The sequence below is a fragment of the Micropterus salmoides genome, unplaced genomic scaffold (genome assembly GCF_014851395.1).
Source record: "Micropterus salmoides isolate LMB-PRFRI ecotype aquatic unplaced genomic scaffold, ASM1485139v1 Ms_hic_scaffold_1, whole genome shotgun sequence".
NCBI classification, from domain to species: domain Eukaryota; kingdom Metazoa; phylum Chordata; class Actinopteri; order Centrarchiformes; family Centrarchidae; genus Micropterus; species Micropterus salmoides.
Window position 1 is genome coordinate 14,839,928 of NW_024040040.1, and position 10,615 is coordinate 14,850,542.

At 41.1% G+C, this 10,615-nt stretch overlaps 1 protein-coding gene across 2 annotated transcripts; it reads right to left on the bottom strand.

Moving 5' to 3' along the window:
* Nucleotides 1–2,045: 2,045 nt before the first annotated feature.
* gpr180 (G protein-coupled receptor 180) lies at nucleotides 2,046–10,344 on the bottom strand. 2 transcript variants are annotated; one of them, XR_005444484.1, is made up of 11 exons: nucleotides 10,112–10,344; nucleotides 8,816–8,959; nucleotides 8,573–8,667; nucleotides 8,029–8,134; nucleotides 7,505–7,685; nucleotides 6,227–6,276; nucleotides 5,880–6,037; nucleotides 5,485–5,682; nucleotides 5,320–5,397; nucleotides 4,462–5,156; nucleotides 2,046–2,704 (listed from the first exon to the last, which is right to left on the bottom strand). XR_005444484.1 is itself a non-coding variant. In XM_038719485.1 (10 exons), exons 1-10 carry the CDS (start codon nucleotides 10,245–10,247, stop codon nucleotides 5,001–5,003), a joined length of 1,302 nt encoding a protein of 433 aa, XP_038575413.1. In that variant the 5' UTR covers nucleotides 10,248–10,344; the 3' UTR covers nucleotides 4,218–5,000. The 2 variants fall into 2 exon arrangements, 1 of the variants encoding a protein (XP_038575413.1); XM_038719485.1 differs by lacking the exon at nucleotides 2,046–2,704 and having other exon boundaries at nucleotides 4,218–5,156.
* Between the last annotated feature and the right edge of the window lie 271 nt (nucleotides 10,345–10,615).

The window sequence follows — 10,615 nt, forward strand, 5'->3', positions numbered from 1 at the left end:
GATGCTAGAGGTCAGAGGAGAATGGGCCGACTGATTCAAGCTGATAGAAGAGGAACTTTGACTGAAATAACCACTCGTTACAACCGAGGTATGCAGCAAAGCATTTGTGAAGCCACAACACACATAACCTTGAGGCGGATGGGCTACAACAGAAGAAGACCCCACCGGGTACCACTCATCTCCACTACAAATAGGAAAAAGAGGCTACAATTTGCAAGAGCTCACCAAAATTGGACAGTTGAAGACTGGAAAAATGTTGCCTGGTCTGATGAGTCTTGATTTCTGTTGAGACATTCAGATGGTAGAGTCAGAATTTGGCGTAAACAGAATGAGAACATGGATCCATCATGCCTTGTTACCACTGTGTGGGCTGGTGGTGGTGGTGTAATGGTGTGGGGGATGTTTTCTTGGCACACTTTAGGCCCCTTAGTGCCAATTGGGCATCGTTTAGATGCCACGGCCTACCTGAGCATTGTTTCTGACCATGTCCATCCCTTTATGGCCACCATGTACCCATCCTCTGATGGCCACTTCCAGCAGGATAATGCACCATGTCACAAAGCTCGAATCATTTCAAATTGGTTTCTTGAACATGACAATGAGTTCACTGTACTAAAATGGCCCCCACAGTCACCAGATCTCAACCCAATAGAGCATCTTTGGGATGTAGTGGAACGGGAGCTTCGTGCCCTGGATGTGCATCCCACAAATCTCCATCAACTGCAAGATGCTATCCTATCAATATGGGCCAACATCTCTAAAGAATGCTTTCAGCACCTTGTTGAATCAATGCCACGTAGAATTAAGGCAGTTTTGAAGGCGATGTATGGTGTTCCTAATAATCCTTTAGGTGAGTGTAGTTTTGTAGACATGGTATTAAAATTTCTCTCAGCACAGTGCACCTCAGCTAAGATGGAAATGAAGCTGCTTATTCACTTGGGCAATGGGATATACTGTATGTAGATTAATTACAGCATTTCTTCAAATAAAGTAGAGTAAATCAAACTATATGTAACATGTAGCCTACCTGGTTTACTTGAACTGAGAGTTGAACCAGAGGAAATCTTAATTTTGAAATGTCTTAATTGCATACAGAAATTAAAAACCTGTCTGTTCGACCTGTTCAAACAGGAAGTGAGATAGGAAAAGAGATAGTTCATTCCCAATTATTTATGTTGATTTTTTTATTTATAATCATGAAAGGTTTTGGCTAGATCAGACCCCAACAGAGCAGTATACATACTTTGAGGGTCAGTTAATCCCTGTAAACAAGTTTAATGTTGAACCTGGCCGCGCCACACATTCTTAGACTGGTGTTGCTTTTGTGTCATGATAAGACAAACAGTCTAAAGTGCTACAGCCACTGGGAGTACCTTTTGGTAACTCTAAAAGACCACAGCACCCTCAGCTTTTATTGCAATCCATGTACATGATCTATCCAAACTAAGCATGAAAGTGCATTTTTGACCTTGGAAATAACTGATAAAAAAATTATTAAAAAGTCTTAAAGGTGTCCTGTGGAGATTTTGACCATTAGTAGTGCTAGTGAGAACTATAGGGTCCACATTTTGTTTTCCACAAACATATGGGTGACGCTGTACACAATCCTACCATTTGCTTCATGCTAACAGGTAGCGATGGTCCGGCACAAAGAAACATAGCACTACCCTCCCAAAGGCAGTGAAGAAAAAGACTGCTAGCTAATTCACATAAAATGTAAAAAAAAATAATCAACATTGCAAATGTTTTATGTACTCCGTTTGTTAGACCTCAAGGATACACAAAATATTTTTATTACCAAACACTGACTGCAAACATAGCCCACAAAACTCCACAGGGCACCTTTAACTCAAAGTCCACTTACTGGCTTTTCCCAAAGCTTTCAACCACATCTTCATCAGCAGTTGGAGTTTTAATAATGTGGCAAAAGTATGGAACTTTGGACATGTGATAAGTCATGTGGCAATCTATTGAAAGCTGAATAAACTAGTAAATGTAACTTGAGTTAAGATTTTTCTTTTGTCAAGTTAAAAGAAAGCCTTGGATCAAAGCCCTTGTCAGTTTTTAATGGGTCCTGCTCAAAATAACTGAAAGTACCTGCTGCGTGAGGAAATGTTTAAAATTTTGCAGACAAAGAACGGTTAATAAAGTCATTAAATCACAGCTACTTAAAGGCATTAATGTAATTTCATAAAACACTCAAATTAACCATCATGCTGTGCAGTACCTGATTTAGCTTTATGAAAAATAAATACAAGATGAATAAACATGTCTATGCTGATAACTATGTCAGCCATCAGTTTAAGTGGAATTTAATTTTTCAGCATACGAAACGTGTCAAAGTCAAATGAAACTACAGGCCTGTTCCCACTGGGCTCTAATGAAAGGTCGGTTAATGAGCACACACAGGAAGTCACAATGTGCCAATACCAGAGCTGAATCATTTTAGAAAGTAAGAGTGTGAAATTGGGAATATCATTGTATTTACATAGTGGGGTTCATTAGATGCCATGTCTGTAGCTCTTAGCAGACTTTGGTTTCTCCTGATCTGCTGTGTTGTTAAAACACACTTGAGGTCATGTTTTATTCCCATTCACACAGAGCTGAAGCATTAAAGCCCAGGTGCTCCAGTCAATGGAAAAGGATCAGGCATGCAGTGTGTCATGCAGTTTATATAAGTTCATGCTGTCAGCTTGTGAATTTCCTGTTGAGAGAAAAGAAATAAGTCAAAGTACAGCTTGATCTGTAAAGTTCAGGGAGCACATCACTTGGATTGGCAAAGACAAAAGTACACGTATCCTTTTTTTTCAGCTGTCCAGCCGGCCACTTACTGTAACTATCAGTCCAAACTTTATTTATCCATCCACCTGTCCATCCCTCAGTATATCCACCTTTACTTGTATTTGTCCATCTGCATCCACTTGTGTCTTCACCACCATCCATTTGTCTAGAGTATCAATCTTACCACATAGCCTACTGATTCATTGATCTACCCATTTAATAATCTATTCTCTTATTGTAAATAAATCCAATGACAAAGCCAAGACCAACAAGGAACTGATCCTACTAACCTAATAAAGTGGCTGGTGAGTGTATATATAGCTATATATTAGAGCTGGCCCTAATGGCATTTTTTGAGCTTCGACGCTTCGATAGTAATTAAGAGCGAATAATCGAAGCTTCGCTTGAGGGGGGATCGGATGAGGGAGAGATAACGCCGGCATGGGTGCGCAAGTCTGTGTGAATGTGTGAGAGAGAGCAAGAAAGAGAGAGAGCGCTCCGCTTATTTATTCTCACAGCTAGGCTAAGTAAGTGATTATTACCAAATCTTTGTTTTTAACTTTGTTATAGCAACTAGCAGACCCAAGTACAGGACTAAGAAAGGGAGAAATATTTATTGCAGGTTAAAAGGATCGGATATTGAGCGAGGCAGAGTGAAAATAGATGCATGTCGAACTGGGTTGGTGGCTGCTGTACAAAGCAGAGGGAACCGTAGCTGAGAGTCCAGAGTGACAGAGTCTGATCCGAGCAGGTCCAGAGCAGAATCCGAGAATAGTTTCGCCGGCGTGGTCCAGGCGGAGAGTGCACGGGATGAGCGTATTTTCGGTAGCACTAAATCTAACACGTTATTAAGCAAAATTCATTTTTAACTTTAATTATAGGGACTAAATTCTCTTCTTCTACAATCGGCCTAATATAATTAGGCTTATTTAAATGCGTTCATTATGTTGTTGTCAGTTTGTTTCCAGCCTACAGTTTACTGATTAGGCTAATTTTAAAATGTAGGAAATTTGACTGTTTCGATCTGTAATGAAATTAAGCAATTGTAAAATTAATAAACGCCATAACTTCCACACTACTGCTGTCATCACTCAGTTTAAAGTGCTCACACACAGCTGAGGGCTTCATTTCGTTTTCCCTTTGATGTGAACTGGAGTGTTACGTTCACTGCTGTCGTCGGCGGTCAGCTGCGCGAAAAAAACCCTTAATAATCGAATCTCATAATTGAAAATCGAATGTGTACCCAACGGTCGAATATTCGAATATTCAGGTCCAGCCCTAATATATATATATTTACACATTAAAAAAATCAGCTTCAGTAGGGACATGGACTTAGTCTTGGGATTTGTTGACAATAAGAAAACTACAGAGTAATACCTGCGTCATCCTTTAAGACAGAAAAAAGCTTTCCTCACTTAAATCTATCTGACAAGCTCTCTCTTTGGTGATTTGATCCAAGTGTAGTTTAATGAGCAGAATAAATTCAATAATGAGGATGCCTTCCACCCTGCACCCCTGGGTCTAACACCATTGATAAGCAGTGGTGTAATGCTTCCCTGTGCTTTGCATTTTATTTTATATAGTAATAATTAGTGTAATTCCACTGTTTGATTGATTATCAAAGCTGAGAGCACAGAGATGTTTGAGCATTTGTGTCCTTGCAGAGATGTTTCAACAAACCTCTCAAGTGTGCTGATTGTGGGTTATGTCCTTGATGACTAAACCACCATCTCCACCTCTGGTCTGCTGCACTGTGTGCAAGGAACTATATCTAACATTAGTCAGTCTTTTCTTCATAACATCTAGCTCACCAGCACATGCATCCTAAAATCCTGACGTTGGCGTCTTCATCACGCTTGTGTTGGTCAGTTTTGAAATTGTACTTTGGTGAGCACAAGAAACCACTTGAAAGCCTGGAGCACCCTCTCTAGGTAGCCCTGCATTAAATATCTCTCCTCTCAGTAATGTTCCAGTCAAAAATCCTTTGCAACTAGAGGTAGGGTGTAGCTGAAAATATCTTCCTCTGGTCATTCTGTGACCCATGCTGTAGTTCCCTGTTAAATTGTCTGCAGGAAACAGTAACAGGACTTCTCGTCTTCTCTGCTTCTTCATCACGCTCAGAAGTTCTCCCTCCTCTCAAGGAGCTTAACGGAGGGCAAGCCTCCGTGTGGTAGCATGTTCTCCCTCGCTCATGATGATCTGGTAAAGCATGGGTGCGCTCAGTAGCGCCCCCTGTGGTTCGTCCTCGACATGGTGAGCGGCAGAGACACTGAGGACAGAGAGGAGACCTCCCAGTAGAGAGAACGAGACAGGAAGAGCTGGTAGAGGGTCACCATGGAGATGGACTGGCAGAGGATCACACCGATGGTCACCACCTACAGAGAGTCAGAGATAGCATGGGTTATTTGGCCACTAGGGGTGCAGAGGAACACTTTAAAAATACAATATCATCCTCTTTGGAGTCGTTAGGGTGAACTTGTTAGAAACCAGCTGCCTATTTACACATGAAGCAGATATGGAGTAACATTATCATCGAACCTTCTCCCTCTGATGCTCGTTGAAGACAGCTGACATGAGGAAGAGGACGGGGTGGCAGAGGAACCACAGGAAGCATCCCTGCAGAGAACACAAAGAAGACCCCATGAGCACCTGATGAACTGAAGGTGAAGGTTTGTCTGTATGTTAGTGCACTGTGGAATTCACCTTGGCGAAGCAGAGGTAGAAGTCTCTCTTCAGGGTGCTCCTCTCAGTTGATGTGATCTGATAGAGGACAGAGGCCAGCAGGAGGGCCAGGGCCACTCTCAGGGCCATGAGGAGGAGACCTGCCAGACTCTGCTGGGTGTGGTAGCTGTGATGTTCACTCTCTGCTTCTGAATACTGCTCCCACAGCAGCAACGCTCCCTGAAGACGAGTTTCACTTTTAATAGCTCTAGTATTATTAGGTGCCTCTCAAAGGTCTCTGATGCTGAAGACGCCAAATCTAACGTACTCCCCCCAAATTCTGACTGTCTTTTTATCCCACAACTTGAACTGCATCATTCTTATATATCACACTAAAATCCATTATTAACCTGACATACTAGTGTAATCCTGCAAACCTGGGTAACGACTCCACCAACAGCGACCGCCGTGGATGCCGGACTCTGTTCCCACTGCAGAGGTCTGGACTGAGGCTTCCTGCCTCGACTCAGGGTCCAGCTCATACATAGACTCAGTATCATGTACAGCATGGACACCTGGGACACCATATCCCAAACTGCACCGGGAACATGGAGTAGAAAAAAAGAGGGTGCACATAACATAACAATTAATTTGTTGTCCATGTACAACTGAATCTGCAAAACAATAAAGTTCCTCTTGCTCTTATAACTAAATCAAGCTTCAGAAGCAGATTAAAATATAGGTGGATGGAAAGAAAGGGCATATTTAAGAAAGAGGAACATACACTCTGCCAGGCTGCCCATCACTGGAATACCAACACCATCCCTGGAATACCTGCAGAACACAATGGGAGCAGGAACAGGAAACATTAGAGTACATCAGTTTATATTCTCCTCAGTACCAATTCATATGTGTAGCACACCTGTCAGCCCTCCCGTTTTCTCCTGGACACTCCTGTATTTTACCATTTTCACCCGCCGTCCTCCCGTTTGAATATTTTTCCCATACATCTCCCGTAATTTTAACCTTTCCAAAAAATAAATAAATAAATAAAAAACCCAGCTGGGCCTTTTTTGGCATTATGTACAACATTAGCTAAAGCATCCAGTGACGGGAAGTCAGTCAGTCAGGCTGCCTAAAAGGTTATAATTTTGTGCAGGTATTGGGACCAACAATACAATCACTCTCTTCTACCAGTTGGCTTACTTAACCAGTAACCTCTCTCAGAATCACAATTGGAGCCTAATGTGTAAGTGATGTATACATATCCTTATTCAAGTTTCTAATGCATAAACTTGTAAGTGCTGAATATATATGCCTTTTAGAGTTTTCATTTATATAATGCAGTGAGCCAGGTATCACAGTCGGACCACCTAATTGTAGTCACTTATACTTAAAGTAGGAAATAGTTGTTGCACTGATATTTTAAAGCGGTTCCCTAATGGTGATTTTAGGATTCACTGCAGTATGTGGACAGTGGTAGGGGTGGTGAGACAGCCCGGAGCAGGGTGCTTGAAAACTTCCCTTATTTTCAAATCTCTTCTGTTGACAGGTATGACATAGTTAAACTCAATACAACTTTACAACCTAGTCTGACAACAGACTGAACTGTCATTTCATTTCAGCTTATTCTTTCTGACTTTAATACCACATAGAACGGTATTTTATACCTGTTTCATGATAATACCGACTAAAGTATGAAAGTATGATGGAAAACTATGAGGATGATTTGGCCTAGAATTATTTACTATTCTAATCACATTTAGTCAGTATTTCCCAGCAGTATACAGGAATAATAGACATATTAATGGATAGATTTAACAATTAAAAAAGACCAATTCATTAATTTTCTTGCTCATATCAACGAGCGAGGACAATCTGCGGTCACAACAATCCTACTTGTTGTTTATAGGTGTATAAAGTCTCCCAACAGCTTGCAAAAACATTTCATAAACAACATTGCTGCTTAAAAAAAGGCTGGAAATCGGTGTGCTAATATTTCAATCACAAGTCACTGGGGTTTACACTTCCCAGCAGGTGAGTCAGATTCTACAGGATGTACCTGGCCAAGTGGATGTAGTTGCAGAGAGCTGAGCAGCCCTGTAATGCCAGTGCCGTGGTCAGCACTCTGAGGACAGTGTGCATGGGACCTCCTTTCCTCAGAGCCTGATACAGAGGCTTGATGTAGATACAGCAGGCCACGAAGTAGGCCAGCAGCAGGAGGAAGTAGAAACTTTGGAGACCTGGTAGAGAGAGAGAGAGAGAGAGAGAGAGAGAGAGAGAGAGAGAGAGAGAGAGATACAATCAAGGAAGGACACCTTTTGTCCTACATGAATAATGCAGATCTCTCAGGAACAGTCCCTAATGTCACATCTGTGCAGACTGTGAGTATCAAAAGATTTGACCTAGCTTCTGGAAAACCGTTATTATTAATATTTAACACAAAACATCTTTTAATAGCTCCACACAAGCATAAAGCAGTGGATGTGGATAATTACATTAGCTAATTAGCAGGCTCAGTAATGCAGTGCCAAAATGTGCTGAGATCTGACAGCTGTGGTGATGGGAGTACTCTGGATGTCTGACCTGCCTCCTCTGCGCTGAAGTGCTCCAGTGGATTTCCCGCCGAGTCGGCGTTAAACAGCAAGACAGTAAAACTGAGATCAGCATAAGAAGGTATCACTGCACTCTCCTGCAGAGACAAACAGGAAGCAAGACGAGGAATACTCAGCAGCAAAATAACTGGATAAAGATTATTAACAAATGTATGTGTATTGTATTTAACTATTTGGAGTATTCACACTGTCATTGTTGTGGTCATGTGCTGTTAGTGAACTGCCAGTTGGACCAAAGACAGCTTTCAACATTGGAGGGCAATAAAGTTAAATCTATTCTATTACTACTAACTTATTTATAGAGTTACAAAGCTAAAGCTAATACGAATATACGCTGTCTCTGGTTAGCTTTCTGGTTAGGTTAAAACAGCTAAACAAAAAAACGATTTATGATAAAAACACAGCAGCCATTATAACCTGAAACAGCTCCCTCCACCAGCCTCCTCCCTATAGACTAAGCTTGTTCATTGTTAAGCGTGGGTTAGTCTCATAGCAATTTGTGATGCTGCTGTTACCTGACATGTGTATCTGTCAGAATACAGGGCCTGCCAGGCTGTAGGTGTGGACTGATGAGGGATCGTGTGGTTGAGTTCTTCTTGATTGAGAGAAACTGAAGCAGGAGGAGGAGGAAGAGGAGGACAAACACAGTGTGATGATGTGGCAGTGTGGAGGAGACAGAGAAATAAGAAAAATAAATAAATACAGCTGCATCACATCCATCATATCAGCTGTCTGTATTAGTGAACCCTGGTTCTTACTGGTGAACTGAGCTTTAGCGAGCCTCTCAGGGCAGCTGAGGTTGTCCAGGTCTGAGTCCATATCCCGATACAACAGCAACCTGGACTCCTTCTCTGTAGCCAGAGCAGAGTTGTCCAGCCTGCACACCAGCAGGCCGTTGTCACCTACAAAAAGACGGACAGGACAAGAGGTTCAATGGTACTGATTCTTATGCAAATTATATTATTTATTAGATTTCTTCTTAGATTAGAAGAAAAACCTGGTCCCAGATTAGTTGTGTGGTAGTTTGATTAATTTAGTGGGGCCTTACGATTATTTAATAAAGCAGAACCCACCTTAATGTCTCTATCAAGTCTGCTGAAATTGTGCTTTACTGGTGCAAATCATGACAGGCTAATTGATAAATTGTTTTAACTATTTTTAGGCACAAATATCACACATTCTCCGGCTCCAGCTTCTGAAATGTGATTACTAGCTGCTTTTCCCTCTTTTATATCATTACAAATTCAATATTTCAGGGTTTTCTATTGAAACACAAGCATTGTTTGTGCATGTTCCTAAACATGTTTTCAATTAAATAAGCACAAGCTGAGCAGAGAGCCTGTAGCTTTCGGGGGCCCCTGGAGTTATGGGGCCACTTGGCAGTTATACCCATTTAGAATCCAGCTTTGCCTCCACCCATACCCCTTTGTGATTCAGAAGCATCTCAAGAAGCTGGAGGGATTATGTCAGTTTCGTTTTCAAACATACTGACATTCACTGCAGTTCATCTCAGGACAAGCTGAAACTAAACAGCAAAATAAGCCAAATTATAAAAAAGAGCCAAGATTTAAATGAATGTCTCCTCTCTGACCTCCACAGAAGCTTCACACTTTTATAACCACTCAATCCTGCAGTAGGGTGCAGGTGAAAGGACAGCCTTGGAGCTGTTGTAGGGGTTCAAGAGGATGGGTGTATATTATAGATATATAGGTTAACATCAATATATATAGGTTTGATCTCAATATATAGTGTCCTGGAGCACTCACTGAAAGTCACCATAAATAAGCAAAGGCTTCAAAATAAAATTTAAACTCTGACGATGCTGCAAATTATATCTCTCTAATAATAACTGCCAACAAAGAAAGAAACAGAGGATATGCAAAGTACGGTTATTAAAAGTGATGTTAATCATTAGTGGAGCCATTGTCAGATACAGTCTAGCACTAGTACATAAAAAATTAAGAAAACACATCACGCCGCGTTAAAGTGAAAACTGAATAAGCTACTGTCTCTGGTGTAATGACACGTTAGCAGCAGCACATCAGCATCGTTACCTTGGTACATGAATTTAGTGATGAACTGGCCCTTCTGCTGTCTCGCTGCTTCGCTCTTAAAAAGTCCCGTTACAGTTTTCCCAAAAACCTCCGAACTGAGCAGAACTACAGCTACAAGTGCGGCTAATGAATACATTTTCCCCCGTATGCAGTTTAACGTTATCGACAAATAGTTGGCGAATGAATTCAATGAGCCACGAAGCCAGAAGTCAACCAGCTTCTCCAAAGTTACCCAGGATCACACCGGAAGTTAGGTGTTTCTGCCCTTCAAATAAAATCTCTATTACTCACTTTGGGGAATAAAAGAAGAACAACAAATAAGAGTGTAGCAAAAACATCAAGACTTTATATTAAATTAGGGATTAAACTAAAGATGTAATGGATTGCAAAATCACTGAACAAACACTGAATTGTGTGAGTAACTAACAGCACAGTATTGAAAGTATGCTTTATTGTTCATTATATGTGATGTTTTAAACAATAATACGTTACTTGACCAAATAA

Excerpts from the sequence above, each read along its gene's own strand:
- gpr180 (XM_038719485.1), bottom strand. The coding sequence starts at position 10,247 with ATGTATTCATTAGCCGCACTTGTAGCTGTAGTTCTGCTCAGTTCGGAG. Across the intron at positions 8,668-8,815 it reads CGCTAAAGCTCAGTTCACCA|TTTCTCTCAATCAAGAAGAA; the intron begins GTAAGAACCAGG and ends CTCCTGCTTCAG. Across the intron at positions 5,157-5,319 it reads ACGAGCATCAGAGGGAGAAG|GTGGTGACCATCGGTGTGAT; the intron begins GTTCGATGATAA and ends GACTCTCTGTAG.